Source organism: Lycorma delicatula, chromosome 2 (assembly GCF_047948215.1).
Source record: "Lycorma delicatula isolate Av1 chromosome 2, ASM4794821v1, whole genome shotgun sequence".
NCBI lineage: Eukaryota > Metazoa > Arthropoda > Insecta > Hemiptera > Fulgoridae > Lycorma > Lycorma delicatula.
Genome location: NC_134456.1, coordinates 232595034 through 232615519, shown reverse-complemented (window position 1 = coordinate 232615519; position 20486 = coordinate 232595034). Strand labels below are relative to the sequence as shown.

The 20486-nt window shown below is 32.9% G+C and overlaps 1 protein-coding gene across 2 annotated transcripts in view; it reads right to left on the bottom strand.

Moving 5' to 3' along the window:
- Window positions 1-5516: 5516 nt before the first annotated feature.
- Window positions 5517-20486, bottom strand: part of LOC142319745 (transcription termination factor 5, mitochondrial-like) — a 39676-nt gene continuing 24706 nt past the window's right edge. For both annotated transcript variants that reach the window (XM_075357367.1, XM_075357368.1), the window contains exons 6-9: window positions 18706-18858; window positions 14199-14366; window positions 11072-11322; window positions 5517-5775 (exon numbers count right to left, since the gene is read on the bottom strand). In XM_075357367.1, the coding sequence (XP_075213482.1) occupies window positions 5757-5775; window positions 11072-11322; window positions 14199-14366; window positions 18706-18858 (591 nt within the window). In that variant the 3' untranslated portion in view covers window positions 5517-5756. The remainder of the gene's footprint in view (window positions 5776-11071; window positions 11323-14198; window positions 14367-18705; window positions 18859-20486) is intronic.

Sequence of the window (20486 nt, the reverse complement as noted above, 5' to 3'; positions counted from 1 at the left end):
TGTGTATGTCTCTCTCTCTCTCCCTAACTGTGTGTGTGTGTGTGTGTGTGTGTGTGTGTAGCTCTCTCTCACACACTCTCGTTCTCACTGTGTGTGTATGTCTGTGTCTCTCACTCTCCCTCCCTCTCACTATGTTTGTGTGTGTATCTCTCTCTCTCTCTCCCCCTACCGCTCTCTCTCTCTCTCTGTGTGTGTGTGTGTGTGGTCTCCCTGTGTGTATGTTTCTCTGTGTGTGTGTGTGTGTGTGTGTGTGCCGCTCCCTCAAACACTCTCTCGCTCTCAGTGTGAGTGTGTATGTTTCTCTCTCTCCCTATCTCTGCGTGTGTCGCTCTCTCTCTCTCTCTCTCTCTCTTTGTGTTTGTGTATGTCTCTCTTCTCACTCTCCCTCTCTCTGTGCGTGTGTGTATTTCTCTCTCACCCTTTCTCTCTCTCTCTCTCTTTGTGTTTGTGTATGTCTCTCTTCTCACTCTCCCTCTCTCTGTGCGTGTGTGTATTTCTCTCTCACCCTTTCTCTCTCTCTCTCTCTCTCTCTCTCTTCTCTTTCTATGCTTGTCGAAACTCGAACACTCGATATTATTTACTCCCAATTAGATTAGGATCTCCTATTCTGGTTCCGCTATATTATTTACGATTAGTTTAAAACAATATTATAAAATATCTTTCGTGTTCTTATATTTCTGTTGAATTACACAAAAGATCTCATTTCCTTCACGAGAATAGAAAAAAGCAATCGTTACTTGTAGATAAAACTAGCGGTGGTGCTGCTCCAAAAACCTTTTATGGATCATATAAAAATTAGTTAAACAAATTTATTGGTAAAGGATTTTCTCAAATCTATATGCGATTAATATCGCTCCATTATCGATAGTTTTGCTTATTCAGATTGGGCCGCTTCTACATAAAAGTCGATGTTTCAATAAATTTTATCGAATTAAAACCACCATAATGTATTATAATACTTAATGAAGTATATAATCTTGTGCAGGTCTCAGGTTAACCATTCCTGAAATGTGTAGTTAATTGAATCCCAACCACTCAAAAATATCAGTAACTATGATCTTGTATTCAAATCCGTATAAAAGTAAGTGCCTTTACTAAGTTATAAACCTAAGAACTCTCGAATTTGAAATCGGTTGATTTTCAATGACGATTTAATCACTAGTCTAACCCGGTGTGGTAAATGGATGAAAATTATTTCAAGAAATTTAGTGCTAAATGGATGAAAATTATTTCAAGAAATTTAGTGCTAAATGATTTTCTAACATCTATCTGCCATTATTAACGCTGCGACATCGATAATTTTACTTATTCAGATGGCCGTTTTAACATGTTTTAGTCGATGTATCGAAAAATATGATCATATTATAAAAATATAATCATATTTTGTTCTAAGTCTAATTTCTTATTATGTATTACAATATCATAGTACGAAATTGTCGATGGTTAAAACCATCTTCGCAAGCTTGTTGCACTAGATGTAGGTTATAAGCAGGAAATTTGTTATTATAGCGGTAAAATACATTAAAATTGTTCAAGCAGCTCCTTTTACGTTGATTTATTGTTAACACGATTTTTTCATCTGGCAACTTTGAATGCTTATAACTCTATAATGAAGGATTTAATAGAAAAACCGGTTACACCATCGTTTTTCTTGGAAAATTTTAAATGGAAATTTGGTGTATTATATCCATATTCATATTTAAAAAAAAAATTACGTTTGATTCAACATGGCGGAAAAAATAAAAAACTATCGTAATGTAGGTTTTTTAAAATCTATATAGAACTCCAGTTCTTTGGCTCTCCAAATATACCTGACGTAGCTTGGATTTTCTTCCGGAAAGGGGTGGGTGATAAGGGGGCTGATGAAGATGATAAAATAATAATAAGGGGGCTGGTCGGATAACTGGTGTAGCCGCGTGACTCAACACACCTAGAACCTCGTCAGATATTTTGCTGTGCTTGCTCCAACAGTCGGGCGGAACTAACCTATTGTAATTATAGAGCTTACAAAGAACAAATTTCACTTCTACGGTCGGCAGACTGGTGTAACTGCATGACTTACCGCACCAGGTTCTACTCATAGGTGTAGCGGTGCTAGAGTCGACAGTTGTGCCTAATTAAAGTATTGTAATTCCACAACTTACATTGAACAAATTTCACTTCTACGGTCGGCAGACTGGTGTACCTGCGTGGTTTAACGCTTCAGGCACCTAGTGAAATGAGTAGTAATACTAGTGCCGACTGTCGGAACTAACCTATGTATGGTAATTTCACAACTTACCTAGGTCACATTTCACCTGTATTGTCGGCTGACTGGTGTAGCCGCGAGACTTAACGCACAAGGTATCTAGTCACAGGTGTAGCAGTGGTAGCGTCGACAGTCGGGACTAACTAAAGTATTGTAATTTCAAAACTTACATGGAACGTATTTCACTTGTATGGTCGGCAGTCTGTTGTAGTTGCGAGACTTAACGCTGGTACATAATCAGAGGTCTAGCAGTGCCAGCGTCAATAGTCGGTCCTAACAAAAGTATGGTAATTTCATATATTACATGGAACAAATTTCTATTCTATGGGAGATTGGGTTAGCCGCAAGACTTAACGCAGTAGGAACCTAGTCAAAGTGTAGCAGTTCAAGCGTCGGAAGTCGGCCCTAACTACAGTGTTGCAATTTCAGAACATCCGTAGGTCACATTTTACTTGTACGGTCGGCATACTGGTGTAGCCGCAAGACTTAACGCACCATGTACCTAGTCAGAGAAGTAGCAGTGGTAGCGTCGACAGTCGATAATAACAAAACTATTGTAATTTCACAATATAAAAAATACAAATTTCACTTGTTTGGTCGGTAGACTGTGTAGCCCCGAGCCTTAACGCACCAGATACCTAGTCAGAGATTTGACAGTGCTAGCGGATTTCACTTACATAGAACTAATTTCTATCACATGGTCTGCAACCTGGTGTAGCCACGTGACTTATCGCACCAGAAAGCACCAGGAGGTTTTGCTGTCTAGCGTAACTAAACTACTGTAATTTCAGAGCTTACAAAGAACAGTTATCACTTGTATGTTTGACACACTGGTATAGCCGCGTGACTCAACGTACGAGCTACCTGGTAAGATGTCTAGAATCGACAGTCGGGCCTAACAAATATATATTTATTTCACAAATTACATACAACAAATTTCACTTTTACGGTCGGCAGACTAGTGTAGCCATAAGACTTAACGCACGAGGTACCTATTTAAAAGAGTAGCAGTGCTAGCGTCGACAGTCAGGCCTGACTAAAGTATTGTAATTTTACAACAAGCATAGTACATATTTCACTTGTAAGGTTGCCAGAGCGGTGTTGCATCGTGACGCACCAGGTACCGAGTCTAAGGTTTTGCCATGCTAGTGATGATTTTCAGCCCTAACTAAAGTTTTCCAATTTCGGAACTTCCATACTCATATTTCACTTGTACGGTCGAAAGTCTCGTGTAACCGCAAGACTTAACGCACCAGGTTTCCAGTCAAGGGGTGTAGAGATGCTAGCGTCGACAGCTGGGCCTAACTAAACTATTGTAATTTCACAGCTTACATAGAACAAATTTCAATTTTACGGTCGGCTGATTAACTAGCCGCGAGATTTAACGCACTAGGTACTTAGTAAGAGTAAAAGCAGTGCGAGCGTCTACAGTCGGGCCTAACTAATGAACTGTAATTTCACACCTTATGTAGAATAAATTTCACTTCTATGGTCGCCAGGCTGGTGTAGCTTCGTGTGTTATTGCTCTAAGTTACAAGTCAATGGTGTAGCAGTTACTAGCTAAGGCCGACTGTTGCCGCTTAGCGGCAACAGTCGGCCCTGTAATATCACAACTTACATAGAAAAAACCTCCATTGTATGGTTGGCAGTCCGGTGTAGCCGCGAGGCTTAACGCACCAGATACCTAGACAAACGTTGCTTCTGTCGCCATTCTTATGCCAAGATGGCTCTATCCCCTGAACTCTCTCTTTGTCGCTAACCCTGCCTTTCTCTCTCTCACTCTCTTTCCCTCCTTTCTCACTGTTTGTATTTTTCTCTCTGTCTCACTCTTTGGGCCTCCCATTCTTTCTCTCTGTCTCTCATTCTCACTCTCTCTCTGTCTGTCTCGCTCTCACTCATTCCCTCCTCCCTCTCACTCTCTATCTATGGGTTTCCTTCTCTCTTTCCCACTCTCCCTCTTTCTGGCTGTGTTTCTTTCTCACTCTGTCACTGTCTTTCATTCTCACTGTCTCTCTCTCTCTCTCTCTCATTCTTACTCTCTCTAGCGAACCTTCTCTCTTTCCCACTGTCTCTCTTAGTTGCTGTCTTTCTCTTTCTTTGTCCCTCTGTCTCTGTATATCATTCTCGCTAACTTTCTCTCTCTTTCTCTCCTTCTGTCTTTTTGTCGGTCTATCTCTCTGTTGCAGTATGTCTTTCCCGCATTCACACTCTCTCTCTCTTTCTCTGTTTCTCTATGTCCTTCCCTATCTATCGCTCTCTCTCTCTCTCTTTTATTTTGTCCCTCTGTTTGTCTGTCTCACTCGCTTTCAGTCTATCATTCTCTCTGTATATCTGATGCCATCACCTTCAAAGCCTCACAATTTCAGCTAAGCTCTTATAGACGTCACCCTTCAGGAGCAGATGGCCAGGATACCTGCTCATTGTCCCCGATGAGCCACCGATGACTCCTACCCTCACCTACCCTCAGTTTTACCACTTGGGCACTAGTGTGTAATAAACATAATTACTCTCCAAGTAAGTAACTCGACTGATATTTTTGATACATTAGGTATTTTATATGTGTCACAGTCACAATGAAACAATGGAAGAGATAATGTAAAGATAAAAGAAAATATTTTAAATTTAAAAAAAAAAACATTTTCTTATAAAATTTGGTTTGGTTTATTGTTGCAAAAATGTATATTTTTAATTAGGAACAAATTTGTTTTACCCTTGTTAGCATCTGACGAATGAGAAAGGTGGTTGTAACAATATGATACTGTATGACAAGAACATAAAACTATGCGATGTATAAATCTTTTGGTGACTTTCTGATGGCTAATGGCTTCCATGTTCCCTGGATCTCTTGTTTCAAGAGTTTTATTTGTAAGTAAGCTGGATAGATGCTGCAAGATTCTAAAATCCTTAAGTATAAGAAAAAAATTTTCTATAACATTTTTGGCATTTCAGTATTAAGAACCCTGCTGGACTACAATTCCCAAGAGATACTTATATGAACAGAAGAGAGTTGAACAGTTGATAGATGTGCCTAGTCATAGTATCAAGTGAAAATTGTATAAAACTAATGTTTAGAAAATTCATAGATTGCATAGGCAATTTTAAGTTTGTGGCTTTATTCTACTTAGTTGGAGACATTTACAAGAATTAACATGTAAGTATAATTCATGTTTCATAACTGCATGATGCAGATGCATGCATGTATATTCATAATAATAAAAAAATGCCACAATAATTCATTTACATTCCTTATTAATAATTAAAAGACACATATTACATTATTGAAAGGCGTTACATATTTTTAAGTACATAAGCACACAATATACTAATTATTAATATATAATAAAATACATAAATTACACTATAGATTTTGAAAGATATGAATAACATTTAATTATTATTATTATATAAAGAAAACATAAATTAACACTTTTTATTATACATATAGTTAATTTTTATCGCAAAAATATGGAATGATTTATTTACAGCGGTATTCATTTTGCATTAACTGTTATAGCCAACTGTATTTCCTAGCAATTAAAAATAATTAAAAAAACTAAGTACATTACAATTTCTTTACATTAATAAAGGAAAATATAAGAATATTATTTAATATGAAAACTAATTTTTCGATAATTATGTATAAGAATATTAAAATCTTATTTAAACATGCATTATTAGTTTAAGCGTAAAATATTTTCTTCTTTAAATTATCTTATAAATAACAGGTAATAAATAACTATCTCGGATAAGAAATAATTATATATCTGGGAATTAATAGTTCCCAGAACCTTTACTGTTGCGTCCAAAAGTTGTTTTGAAACAAAACCATATCATAAAAATTAGAGACTACATAAAAAAATGAAGAAATGGTTAATAGGTGCTTGAGTAGTGAATATGGAGAAGAGATGGGAGCTATACAAATGGAACTATATATATGCTGTAGAGTTTGCATAAGACTTAGTGTGCTAACTAACAGTGTGACAAATCGCCATAAAAAACGTCATATAATTCTCATGAGTGAATGTATTACCCCAAAGAAATGGTTGTATTTAGCTCTTAATAGTAACACCAGGTTGATGCTTCATGTAAAAATGATTTACTACATAACAGAAGGACTGGTATACTTGGCCCAGCCAAAGTAAGAGCTTAGATGTCATGAGCAAACTGCATAATACTACTTTGCCTGAAAACTCCACATATCAAATCGAAGTATTAATTTATCATACTGTATGCGATAATAATCTCATATTTACATTTACTAATTATAATCGATATGTAATTAATTAATTCTTTAATTAACCTTTTAATTATAAAATTCTTTTACAACCTTTATACTAAATTATTCATGTTTACTTGAAACTTCTGGCAAGTTCACCCGACCTCGCTGAACGAATCGCTATCACTCTTTTATTGTTACTTTCACTATCAGAGTATGTTCTGTCATTTCATCTTATCAGTGGTTCCAGTTTTTCATACTCTTTTTCATTATTTTTTTACTTTTTCACAACAGGGTTTCCAGTCACCATTCATGGTAAATTTTTTTCTCCATAGTTAATTTTTCAACATTTGTAAAAGAAAATGTTATCACTTGCCACATGTCTTTTAATAGCTAACCATACTATCTCAATCGAATTCAAATCGGGATGGTACGATGGGAGTCTAAGAACACAATGTTTTGGGAAGTTCATCCAAGTGATATTTTTGTACTTTTTTGTGTAACTTTACTAATTCATATAACTGTGGTTTTGGCATTTTTGAACTATATGGAATATGGGTTTTCTCCAGCCAATCAGTCCTATCTTTTCTTCTGGAGTTAAAATTTGGCACTTTATCAATAACTACTATAATCGATCTAAAATATGAAATTGGTCTATATTTATGTTGTCATGGTAGCTGCCACTTTTCAAACTGGCTTTCCAAGTTAGTAATGCGTTCAGAATAAAACTGATTTCTCCTCCAGCATGAATTACTATTACCTTTATTAACTGGCAGATGAAGTCCCTCAACAATACCATCAGACTTCAAACTTTGTCGAACAATGCGAACTTAAAATGTAAGTTTTATCCAAATAAACGATTGTAGCATTGCTTTGTTTGTACTCGAGCCATTGCCTGCAAATATTCAATTCTCTTCCATCTGATATAAAAGTTTTCAGTTTAATGCTATTTGAAATCTACCTTTGAAAATAACAGCTAAAGTTGATTCACTGCCTTTAAAATCACTAGATGACTGAATTTCTTGCATTTTTTTTTATAGTAGATAATTCATTCTTCTATAAATGAAATTTATTAACTAACTGTCCTTTTTAACTACACCTAAATCAAAACTGTCCAGTCCACTGACAGGTTTCGAATGTCGTTTATACTCTTTCAGTGTACTGAAAGAACACAATTGAAGAATGTCTTTTTCTCTCTATTATATATTTTTCTCTATATAATTTCATGTGCTTGACTCCTAAGTTTTTTTCTTAACTAGATTTAAATTCTGTCATGACAAACCACACTAATAACACACAAGAAATTTGCGAAAAAAATGAGTAAATTAAGTTTATTTCTTTATACACACATTGTGTACTACAAATGTTTGATCTAAATATAATCGTGACATGACATTATTTCTAACTGCATGTTTAATTTTTTATAGGCCTGTATGTAATACCAATCAGAGCATTGGTTAAGGAATTATTGTTTACAACATTAAGTCATTAAGAATTTTTATACATGTAATCAATTCAAGTGGAAAGAACTGAACACACAACAATATAAATGTATTGTTTGGGTGCCCGTATTGTTTGCAAGTCAAAAAATGAAATAAAAATAATGTTTTGGAAAACAATATGAGATGACACAAGCTCACAGGTTTGCTGGGGCAACTACCATTTCACTTAAGAACAGTATGTACTCACTCTTTTTTATATTAAAAGTTGCGTGCTTATTTACAATAAAGCTATAAAGATATTTCAATTATCTTTTTATGGCAAAATAGTAAAGGTGATCAATAAAATAAGATGGTTTAACTAAAGTTAATTTTTTTTATAAATAAATATTTGAAAAAGTTTCTAATGTTTCAGAAAATAATATTAATAATATTAATGTTTAAAACAAAAATATTAATAAAATAAGATTAAAACTAAAATAATAGAGGAAATGTAACCATTAAGATAAAATGTACAACATGAATAACAAATTAAACTCAAAATTTATTATTGGATAACATTAAATTTTATACCTCATAAATATGTGTTCTATAGCTCGCCTTGAAGCTGACCAAGCTTCAAGGTGAGATATAGTGTTCTATATATATATATGATATATATGATATATATATATATATATGATAAATGATGATATACATAGCAAAATCATCAACAAATAAAGAACATGAAACAAGTGACTACACACATTTAATAATACTGTTGATGGCTACAGCAAACAAGGTGGCACTTAATACACTTTCTTGAGGTAATCCATTCTCCAAGGTGGCACTACCCGACAAAGAATCTTCAACATGAACACAGAAAGTTTGGTCATTTAAGAAACCCCCTAACAAAGGCAAGCATATTGTCTTGACTCCTCATTCTTTAAGGGTGTTTAGAATACCATGAAGCCAGGCTATGTTGTATGCCTTCCTGATATCAAAGAAGATAGAGACGAGGCACTGGCAGAGCAGGAAAACATTTTTTATAGCTGCTTCCAGTGACACTAAATGTTCAATGGAAGATGGAAACCACACTGTTCTGGAGATGAAAGGTCATGTCCCTCTAAGTATCATGTAACACTGCAGTTCACCATTATCTCCAACACTGTATAAAACACTTGTCACGAAAATAGGATGGTAGCCTGAGAGGCATGGTTTATCTTTACAAAGTGTGGATTATATCTTCTAGGACTCTATCCTTATGGAGTGTAAAGGTGGCAAGAAAATAACCATAACTGTATGAGGAAATACCAGGTATTAAATTATATGGACAGAAACCCTATAACGGATTACCAAATCAGGTCTCAAACATTGTTCTAATTTTATAAGCTATAATTTTTTCCCCCAGAAATCTTTAATTAAAATTCATCCTCAGAAAGTATTCTTCCTTAGTTTGAAATTTCAAAATAGTTTTTATGAATGTTATTTGAAATTCTGCTTGCTTGAAATATTTCCTAAAATATTCCCTATTAATGAATTAAACTTCCTATGGCATAACTGTTCTTTTTTTTTTAATTTAAGTTTTGCTAGATGTTTGTATGTACTATGTCAAAGCAATATCTCAGAAACGGCTTGACCAGCAGAGATGAAATTTCAACTGTAGCTTCTACTACCCATAGTGGTGTTAAATAGCTAGGTTACAAATGAATATACAGGTTCAGAATTAGGTTTAGATCTTAAATTGTGATAGAGTACAGTTTGTCCATGTGGAATGGGATTCTAACTGTAGCTTTAACTACCTTTACTTCATCAAAAATCTTAATCAAATTTGAACAAATGAGCGATTATTTGCTGTAAAATATTCAGTGCTCTGACTATTTTCGATGTAAGGGAACAGTATTATTATACTGGCTTGATCTTTCTCTGTGTGGGAAAGTGCACTAATCTATGACCATGATCAACAAAACATTTATCAACTTGAAATGTTTTTCTATCAGTTTCATTTTTTGAATTATATCATATAATTTAGACCTCATAAATTCATCACACAAGATTCCGTTTTTTTTCCAAATAATTGATTGTATCTGATAATCTAACAATTGTGGAATCTTTCCTGAGAGGTTTGTCAATTTGCCTACCACAGTAACGAGTTTATCTACCATTATCACACAAAGTTAATAAATTTGGGATTACTCTTTTCATTAACAACATCTTTCAACACTGGTACTACTCATTTGTCCATATAATTTTCAACTGAAGTGCTTCCTTTCAATATTAATCCACTTCTATTTACAAAACTTTCTCATACACTAACAGAAGCTATGTTCAATTGATTAGAAGCATTTGTAGTGTTCATAACTTCCATAATATCCTCAGAAGCTATGTTCAATTGATTAGAAGCATTTGTAGTGTTCATAACTTCCATAATATCCTCACTTTGCCAACACTTTGTGAAAGTTACATTTTTTGTTTATACATGTTTCAACTAAATGTAAAATATTAGAACTACTTTCCAATTTATTTTTTATTTAAGCAAATAAATTTGGCATTTACAACAAACTATCATCAAATCAAAAGTTTTCTTTTAGATTTGCAATTGTCCACTTGAAATATATTTCTTTTAAAATTTATTGAATAGTGAAGAATCTCAATTTAAAATCTATTTTAATTTGTGATACTGGTTACAACTTCTTCCAGGTAGGTACAATTTTCTGCCTTAAATAAAACTCTTTTACTAATTCTTTTATTTCACGTCGATCAGTCTTCAATTATAGCATTCCTATGTTCAGGGTGTTTTCTGTTTTTCCTGATATTGATAGAATTCCACTTTCATTATATCAAGCTTCCTTGTAGTATACATTTGATTGTTGTTATTGAAATGTTATAGCAATTTGATGTTCATTCAGTACTCTTGTTTAAAAAAAAGAAGACAATTTTGTTTAGCTTCTTCTTTACAACACTATTACATTTAGAAAAATATTTTTTGTCACATAATGAATAGTTTTACGTTTTGTACAGTCGACATTGCACTAAACTTAAATCTAAAATGATAACATGTAAAATATGACAATCTGTAATGGTCAAAGACTTCTTACTAGAGAGAGAGAGAGAGAAAGAGTACTATCTAGGATATGCATTTAAAAAATATTTTTTAAAATAATTTAATAAAGTAATAAAACGGATTACCTTTTTAAATTATCTTCATGTGATTTCAGTAACTGAATACTTAAACAATTCATATTTGCATCTTGAAGTTGCTGCAAATGTTCTGTACATTTACTTTGATGTACTAAAATTTCTATAAAGCTTGGATGATACACCCACTGTGAGAATACTGGATGCTCCATTAATGTCTTTAGTCTATTATATACATTATCAGGGTGTAAAGTGTATATTTCTGGAGCATGTAGAACACACTCTTTTTTTATACCAAATTCCTGTTAAAAAACAATTAATTAATTTAATTACCCTAATGAAGTTCTAATTTTAAAATAATGAATAAACCAATGGTACCATTAACATGTAATATTTAATTGAATAAATATGGCTAATGGTTCAATAGTTAGTTGATTAGTTGATAATGTTTGCATCTAGCAGGAGGAAGGAACTGTCCTACTGTACCGTCTGGTTGAGGATACCTTATACTAGCCTAGTTATATATTTCAGCCTCACTTGAATTATTCACCATATACTATCTTGAAATTTGCGTGTGGTAATACGAAATGTATTTTGGTAGTATATGAAAAAATGTAGATCCTAATCTAGCAGGATTGAAACCTGGTATCTTCCAGATAAACAGTTGAAATATTGTTCTACCAAAGAAGATGGAGTGATAGCATCCACTGTCACTCCATCCTCTTTTATAATCAAAAATATGTATTGTATACACTGGAGAAATAAAAACAAAGTAGATTAACTAGTTGGTTGAAAGAAAGTGAAAAACAAAACAAGGTGATGATAAAGAGATGTCAAGTACATGAGTTCTGAATCTGATGATAATGCTGATCTAACTGTGCCATAGGTTCAACAATGAATAAATCATTTAGTGAAATCCCAGATGTTGTCTTACTGGAAGTGTCAAAAACTGCTTTTACTTTCGTTGTGGATGAATCTTCCCGTATAACACAATGATGTGGAATGTAATATGATTTAGACCCTCCAACTTCTTCATTTGATGTTTCTATCATATGCCCTAGGTTTTTGTATTCTCTCATGAAGTTTCAATTCAGTGTTTGAATTCAGACATTTCACAAGCAAAAGAAATCTTCGCACTGCAGCAGTTCTTGATTTACCAACATGGTTTAATCACCTTTCAAAGGGATCTTCGCACAGTACCTTCCATCCATAAATTTTGTCGTATTATTTTCATACTATTCTTCACAAGGTTTGTCATTTCCTGTAAATTGTTTTTTGGTAGAGCTGTAATTTTCTAATTCCCACGATTTTTTAATATTTTCGTTGATGTGATCTAGATACGATTGTATACAGATGTTAAAACTGTTGAATGCTGATCAATTGATATTTTACCAGAAATTACCCAGCCAAATAGGATATTTTGAAATGTTGGATTTGATTTACTTGTTTTAATGCTTCCTTTATATAAGACATCATAAAATAATTCTACACCAAGAACCATGTCAATCTCACTTGGTTTGTGGAAATCTGGATAGGCCAGTAACAGATTCTGTGGTAATTGCAAACTTGATTTTCTGATTTGAACTGTGGGTAATTGTTGAGTGATGGTCGGTAAAACTATATTTACTCTATAAACTATATTTTTCATTCTATATTTACTGCGAATCCGTTCACTCTTGATTTAATAACACATTCCACAGAATGAGTTTATATGAGTTAATATCATTAACTTGTAATATGTTTTTCTTTGATGGTAGACTTAAAAACTTAGCAGTTTTCTCAGTGATGAAATTTGACTGCAAACTCTGTCAAGTAACACGCAACAACAATAAGAATTACGATGTATATCTAAAACTGAAACAATGGCTGCTGACAGCAAGATAACAGGGTTGGATTGCTTCAAAGATGAAATTTTTGAAGCAATGTCCTTAGAAATCAAAGGAAAAAACTTAGTTCGTAGAATATTTCATCAATGTATAAAATGTTTCACAGAAAATCCCAAGGGGATCATCCGGATAATGGGAAACCTACCCAAATCATGTGTAAATCCAAGTTTTAAACTATTTGTAAACACTGGGATTGGTTATTGTAAACCATTTTGGATAAAATTATCCAGAAAACGTCATAACACAGAAGTGTTATGTATCATTATTTGTTTGTTTCAGCACTAAAGCCATTCATTTAAGAGTTGGCTGAAGATTTATCATCACATTCTTTCATCTCAGCGCTCAAATGCTTCATCGCGAGAAGGAGCAAACCTACTGAAATATATTTCAACAATGAAAAAAATTTTGTCGGAGCCCAAAGAGAGGTGATTCGGCTAGCAGAATTATTCAGAACTGAAAATTTTCAATAGAGGCACATGTAAATTCCCGACCCTTAACTCCAATATTGGACAACCCTTCCGATCTTCTTCCTCTAACATCGGCACATTTCCTAATAGGTGATACCTTTAGCAGCCTTCCAGAACCAAATTTGCAACCCTTTCCTGTAAACACACTTAATCACTGGCAACAGAATCAGCAAGTGCAGCACTTCTGGTCTCATTGGTCCAATGAGTATCTGAACAATCTTCAGCACTGATCAAAATTTAAAAGCTCTACTCCAGATCTGCAAGAAAACAATTTGGTCATCATCAAAGAGGATAACCTCTCTCCATTCCATTGGAAAATAGCTCATCGTCAATATACATCCTGGAAACAATGGAAAAGTGCATATGATGGTTCTTAAAACTTCAACCAGAACATTAAAAAGACTAATTTCAAAAATATGTTCATTACCGAAACAATAAGTTCATTATTACATTATGATTTTCTTGTGTATTATAAGCATATCTTACTTTGTCTTATTTTTTGAAGGTGTTTCTGCGGGGGGATACTGGATATTTTTCTGTATGTGTATGTCTACAGTGTAGTAGTTAGTTCTCCCACTCCGTTGTTCATGTGTGTTGCTTGCTTTGCTGGGTTCGTGAAGTGGATATATGTGTCAATCTAACACAGTAGTGTCAATCGATGTCAATGTAATACAATAGTGTCCATTGGTGTCAATCTAATACAAAAAAGGTATCATAATTTTTAGTTATATTTAAACTGTCATTTTATTATACAATTCACTTATCTGTTTATAACCAGAATCCATTAACTAAATTTAAAATCATTTTAACATAAATAAGATATACCTTCAAGTAGCTGTCAATTAAAATTAATGATTCAGCAGTGTTCATGAGGATTTTAGGCCGCATTTTAACTATCTCATTTATATTAGTATCAGCCAACAAAGGAACTTTCTTTAAAATTTCTTCTAATTTTTCAGGTAATACACACAAAATGGGAAGATTTTTTTTTACCTGAAATCAAGTAACAAATATTATTTTATCATAAAATAAAGTAATCTCCTAAAAAATTTTACTTAAAGAGTAAGGAGGCTCGAATTCTTATGGCCTGAACCGATTGCGAGCTTTCTTCTAAGTGTTTAAACCAGCTGGGATACCATATCTATGTACTACATTAACATGACATATTAAACATCTTTCATATTTTCTAACCTAAAAAACATAATTCTAAATAAATAATCTTTTTCTCATATTAGCACTGTTGGTGGTTTAGAAAACAGAATCTGATGCACCAAACTATACAAAACATCTGTACTCCCACCCAATAATAACCAGCAGGGAGATGATGTCTATGTTATCAGAAGCATGGGAGTTTCAAATACCCGACTGAATTAGGTAAGGTTTGAGTACTGAGGGAAGAATATACCTGCTCACTGAATAGGGCGTAGTTTGACTTATTACAGGGAACTCCAAAATGCTTCAGGTTCTGACCCTCCAAAACAAGGTTACAATCCTAGCACATAGCCAGCCAAAAAAAATAATTAAAATCAAAATAGTCAATAAATTCTTGTTCAGTTTTTGGTCCACATAAATGAATGAAGAATGAGTCAAAGGCTTCTGTGATAGAACATACAGTAGAGAAAATTCTTTAAAAAAAGAAGGAGTTACTATTTGTCATCATTAGAGCAACTGAAAGATACTAAATTGCCTAGAAGTGTACAAAACTGATTATTATTACAGAACTGATAATGAGGAACAAAGCCCTTAATAATACAGGCTAATATTGTAACTAATGATTAACAAGAAAAGCTGTTCAATCTCTACTTCTACTAAAAGTTCCTGCAACTTTCATGTAAAGGAATAAGTAACAAGCTAAACTGAAGCGTTTTATAAAAACTACTTTCTGAATTAAAACAATGCATTATACACTCTACGTCAGTCCAAAATGGGTTGAGTGTAACGTTAGGCATGTAAAAAAATTAAAGAATCTTATTACATAATCAAAAGTTATTGACTGTTGTTCGTTCTCTTCAGTGTTAGAAATATACTAGTTGAGGAAACATGAAGCTTATCACTGCTTTCACCAAATGTAAGGTGTATATGACATGATTATTAGTTTTTTGCAAATGGATGAACACAGTACCAAGATCCATTGACAGTTGTATGGTGTTTATGATAGTAATAATATACATAACAGCAAATGCTGTGAGTGAGAGAGAGAGACTGCCACAAATTTGAAGAGGAATCCAACAGAGCTATTTGATACAGGGAAGGGGTAAAGGTAATATTGAATGGTTATTGATGAACTTATTCAAAAGGTTTAACAAATTCTACAAGATAAACAATGTTTATTGATTTTTTAAATTCAAAGGAATTTCCATAAAATTTAAGAATAAATAACTTTTTACAGAATTGTGACAGACAACTTATGGGGTTTATAAGTTCTTCATATAGTAGGAACCAAACTAATCTTCCAGACTGTGGAAGCATAGTTCAAAGAATAGCTGTAGCATAATATTTCTTGGGTGTGATGATAAAAGGATGAATATTGACAGAATTATAACTGGATGTAAACTTTTTCACATAAAAAAAAAATTCCAGACTTTTTTTTTAAGTTGTTAGCACTTAATTGTTTGATGATATTTCTTTCTGTTTCATGTTAATCCTTTATCTAAAAGTATTAACTAAAGCCTACATTAACTGACATATATATTCCAAAGTAAGTCTTCCTTTACAGGTTTTACCTTCTACAGACTTCAGTCACCAGATTATCTAAACTTGAATGTCTTAATACATAGCCAACCAATCAACTTCATCTCTTTAGAAGATTCCTTCTCTCCTTTTTAAATCATTACAAGACATTTCAAAGTTTATCAACCCATCTAATTTTTAACAACCTTTTGCAATGCCAAATTTCAAAGGTCTCTACTTTTTTCTTTCTATTTATCCTATTATTCATATCTCATTAACATAAAGCAATACATTTACAAATTTTTCAAGCGTTTTGTTTAAATTCTTAAAAGCTATATTTTTTTCCGAAACTATATTTGCTGATTTCTTTTCTTGCTAGAGCCAATCTGCTATTGATGTAATGTAGCAATGTCCAATCTTTGTAATTTTATTATCTAGATAATAAATTTCTCTCACTTCAGGCAAATTGGGGGTACACCTTAAAACTTTAACTCTTCATTATCCTCCTTTCTGTCACATACATTGCTTTACAATTATTATTTTCAGACTGAACTCTCAAAACAATAAATTCATGTCATTCTTATCTTCTTACTACAGTTTCTGTCTAAAAAACAATGTCATTAGTGAATTTTAACATCTTAATTTTTTCATCTTGAATAATTTTACTTTATGATAAAATTTTTCTTTCAATTTCTTTACTGTTTCTTCTGCGTACAAGTTTAAAAGTAATAGGGGTGAACAACAAACAAGTAATAACTGGAAAAAAATTTTCTTAAATGTTTTGGGACTGCTAAGGAATATTTCTGAAAAAATCCAAGGAACTTGGGATCAAAACTAATAATATAAGTTTTATTATTAAATACTGAAGAAGCTTCAGTGATCAATATAAAATAAATGATGTAAGCCGCTAACAAAAGGTTTTTTTCATTTAATGAAAAACATATACCTCCATTCTGCAGAATGCACAAAGCTTTAAAAAAGCAGTGTAGTAGAAGATATCATCCTTGCAGTGTGAACTTGCCAGTAAGTTATTACTACCACTTCTCACAACTGATAATCTTACTGGCTAATCAACACTTTGGATCCAATGAGGAGCTCAAATGTTGCACCCCAATAAATGGACAAATATAGATCATGATTTAGTGAAGATTTAATATAAACAACCTATGTACATAGGCTATTTATAAATCAACTTCCGATCAGGTATTACTAAAAATAGTAACAGATCAAATGTTGTTGGTCAGTCCAGTCGGGTATGTTGCTGTAGAAACCAGTTTCTCTAGCAACATAGACTATATACTGTTTTCTCAGTATATATCAACTAAGCTTAAATACTGTCATTTATATAGTCAGTCATCATTATATACTTCTAGAGTAATACAGAGTCAAATAGGGAGGTAATTGTTAAGTACCTGATACTGTGAAGTACATAGCGTCATCATTGGTTTTTTGCAAGCTAAAGGTCCACAAGCCAAGGTCCATCATTGGCTGTGCATAGTTTATGGTAAAAATGTAATGAGTGATGATTCTGAGTGTGAAAGAATGGTGAAGGAATTCAGAGAAGGGTGAACTAATGACCATGACGAGGATTGAAGAGGGTGATATTGAATTGTTGAAAAAATTCAGCGTCCCACTCAATAAATGCTGCTTCACAATTACTGAATTTAGTGAAACTTTTTCCTCAAATTTCAAGGTCCACTTTTAATATAATTGTTACAGATAGATTGGGTTTTCATAAGTACTGCACATGAATGCCACTGGCTTTTTTTCTGCAATACCACAATAAAGGAAGTGAATTTCTTTACTGTACTGGGACTGAGGATAAGACATGGATTTAGTTCATTCATTTTGAGACAAAAGAAAAATCCAAACAGTAGATGTACATACACTCATTGGAAAAATTCAAATTCAAAAAAATGATGATAGCTACTGTATTTTGCTAACATATAGGAATGTTGTTGGAAAAAGTTATGAAGCCAGTTACGCCAGTAACTAGAAAATTTATTGTGAAACATTAGAAAGCTTAGGAGAGCGGTACAGAATAAACAGCGAGGAATGCTAATGAAGTTTTTTTTGCATGAAAATGCACAGTCTCACACAGCTTCTAGCACTAAGAGTATACTAAACAGATAATAAGTTTAAGTAGCAGATTTTTTAAATATCTCCCTTACAACCCTAATTTGGCAATGTCCGATTTTCATCTGTTCACAAAACTGAAAAATTGGCTGGTACACTACACTTCAAAAGCATTGATCAATGCATGGATGGGTACTTTGGCAGCACTATCCTTTGAAGAGGGAATAGACAAGATGGTGTCATGACAACACGTGCTTGAATTTGTGCAGGGACTATATCAAGAAGTAATATAAGTATTACGTAACTTTTGGTATATAGTAGATTTTTAAATTTATTTGTATTACTCTACTGGAGGTTACTTTATAAGTAGCCCCTTAATATATAAGATAATCTTTTTCTGTACTTTATTTTTATTTTTTATTTATTTTTCCAGCCAAATGGAAGTCAATTTTGGAATAATCCTTCCTGATGTATATTTTCTTCAAAATTAAAATTGTACATTATTAATTTTTCTTTTAATATTATTGTTAAAGATAAATTATAAAAATGTCCTGAAAATTTATGAAAACATTTTTAAAATACTCACTTTTTCTTTTGATAATTCAAATTTTCCGGTCAATATCTCAAACGTTCTTGAAATAAGACGTAAACTTTTATAACGAAGTCGTTTGTTAAGCTCTTTATTGTCTGGCCAAACATCACCAAATAATTTTTTCATTAAAAATAACATATACTTCACCTGAAATCCCAAAACATAACATTTTTAAATACTGTTTTTCTTGCATAATTCACACATTTTTTTTACCAATATATTTTATCTAAAAGTAGGAGAGTTATTTATGAGAAGAAACAATTTTACATAGTTTAATAATGAAACTAAAGTATGATAATCAGTGAGGAGATTATATTTATTAGAGGAAATATTTTATTTTCAATATTTTTTTAAATACTGTTTAAAATTTCAGATGCATGAACTACGCAATGGTATGAATTTGCTAAGTAATATGGTAATAATTTTTTAAGCACCAGGACATACAAAAAAGTTATATAATTAAATAATTACATAATAATAATAATAATAATAATAATAATACCACTTGAAATAATTCATATTTCAAATTATTCTTTTTTTTTTTTTAACTATTTCAACAAATGAAGATTATAATGGAAAAAAAAACAAGAACATGAACAATAGTTTAGATTGTTAATTAATTATTTTTAAATCAAGTTTTTCAAAACCAAATTCATTAATTATCAAGTGTGTAAAATGTGAAACCAGAATTTTTGTATACAAAATACATGTTTTATTGTATGAAAATTATGAAAAATATTTTATTTGAAATATTGTTCATTGCATCTATTAATTTTTCCCATCTCTCTGACAATTTATGAATGCCACACCAAAAAAACTGTTGCTCTTTTGAGGCAAACCAGTCATCGAGCCATTTTTGTACATTTTCATAAGAAGTGAAGCGCTGCTCAGAAAGTCCGTGTTCATTGATGCAAATAAATAGTAGTCAGACGGAGCCAAGTCTGGTGAGTAAGCCACATGCAAAAGTATTTCCACCTCAATCTTTCCTTGGCCGGTTTTGCTGTGTGTGATGGTGCATTATCATGAAGCAAAATCATTTTGTGTTGCCTTTTTTGATATTCTGGTCATTTTTCACACAATGCTTGATTCAAATCGATCATTTGTTGTTGGTAACGTTCAGTATTAAAGGTTTCACCAGGTTTTAGCAGCTCATAATAGATCACACCCTTCTGATCCCACCAAACACAGCGCATTGTCTTCTTTCCATAGCAATCTGGCCTTGAAATCGATGCCGATGGTTCGCCTGGAGTTACCCAAGATCTTTTACGCTTAGAATTCTCAAAATATATCCACTTTTCATCACCTGTCACGATTCAATGGAGAAATGGCTTTCCTTTGTACTTGGCGAGCAAGATTTTGCGAGTGGTTTTTCGGTTTTCTCGCTGTCTTTCATTCAGTTCATGTGGAACCCATTTTCCCACCTTCTGGATCTTTCCCATGGCTTTCAAACATATGGAGACAGCTTTCTGTGTTACATTTAATTGATCTGCATGTTGTTGTTGTGTTTAAGTATCATCCTCATCCAACAATGCTTGCAATTCGCTGCCTTCAAACTTTTTCGGTGGTCTTCCACGTTCTTCATTTCTCACATCAAAATCACCACTTTTGAATTTTTAAAATCACTCCAAGCACTGTGATTTACCGAGAGCATCCTCACCGTAAGCTTCGACAAGCATTTGATGTGATTCTGCAGCAGTTTTCTTTAAGTGGTAGCAGAAAATCAATGCTGTCCACAAATCGTAGTTTGTTGGTACAAAACTCTACATGTTCAACGC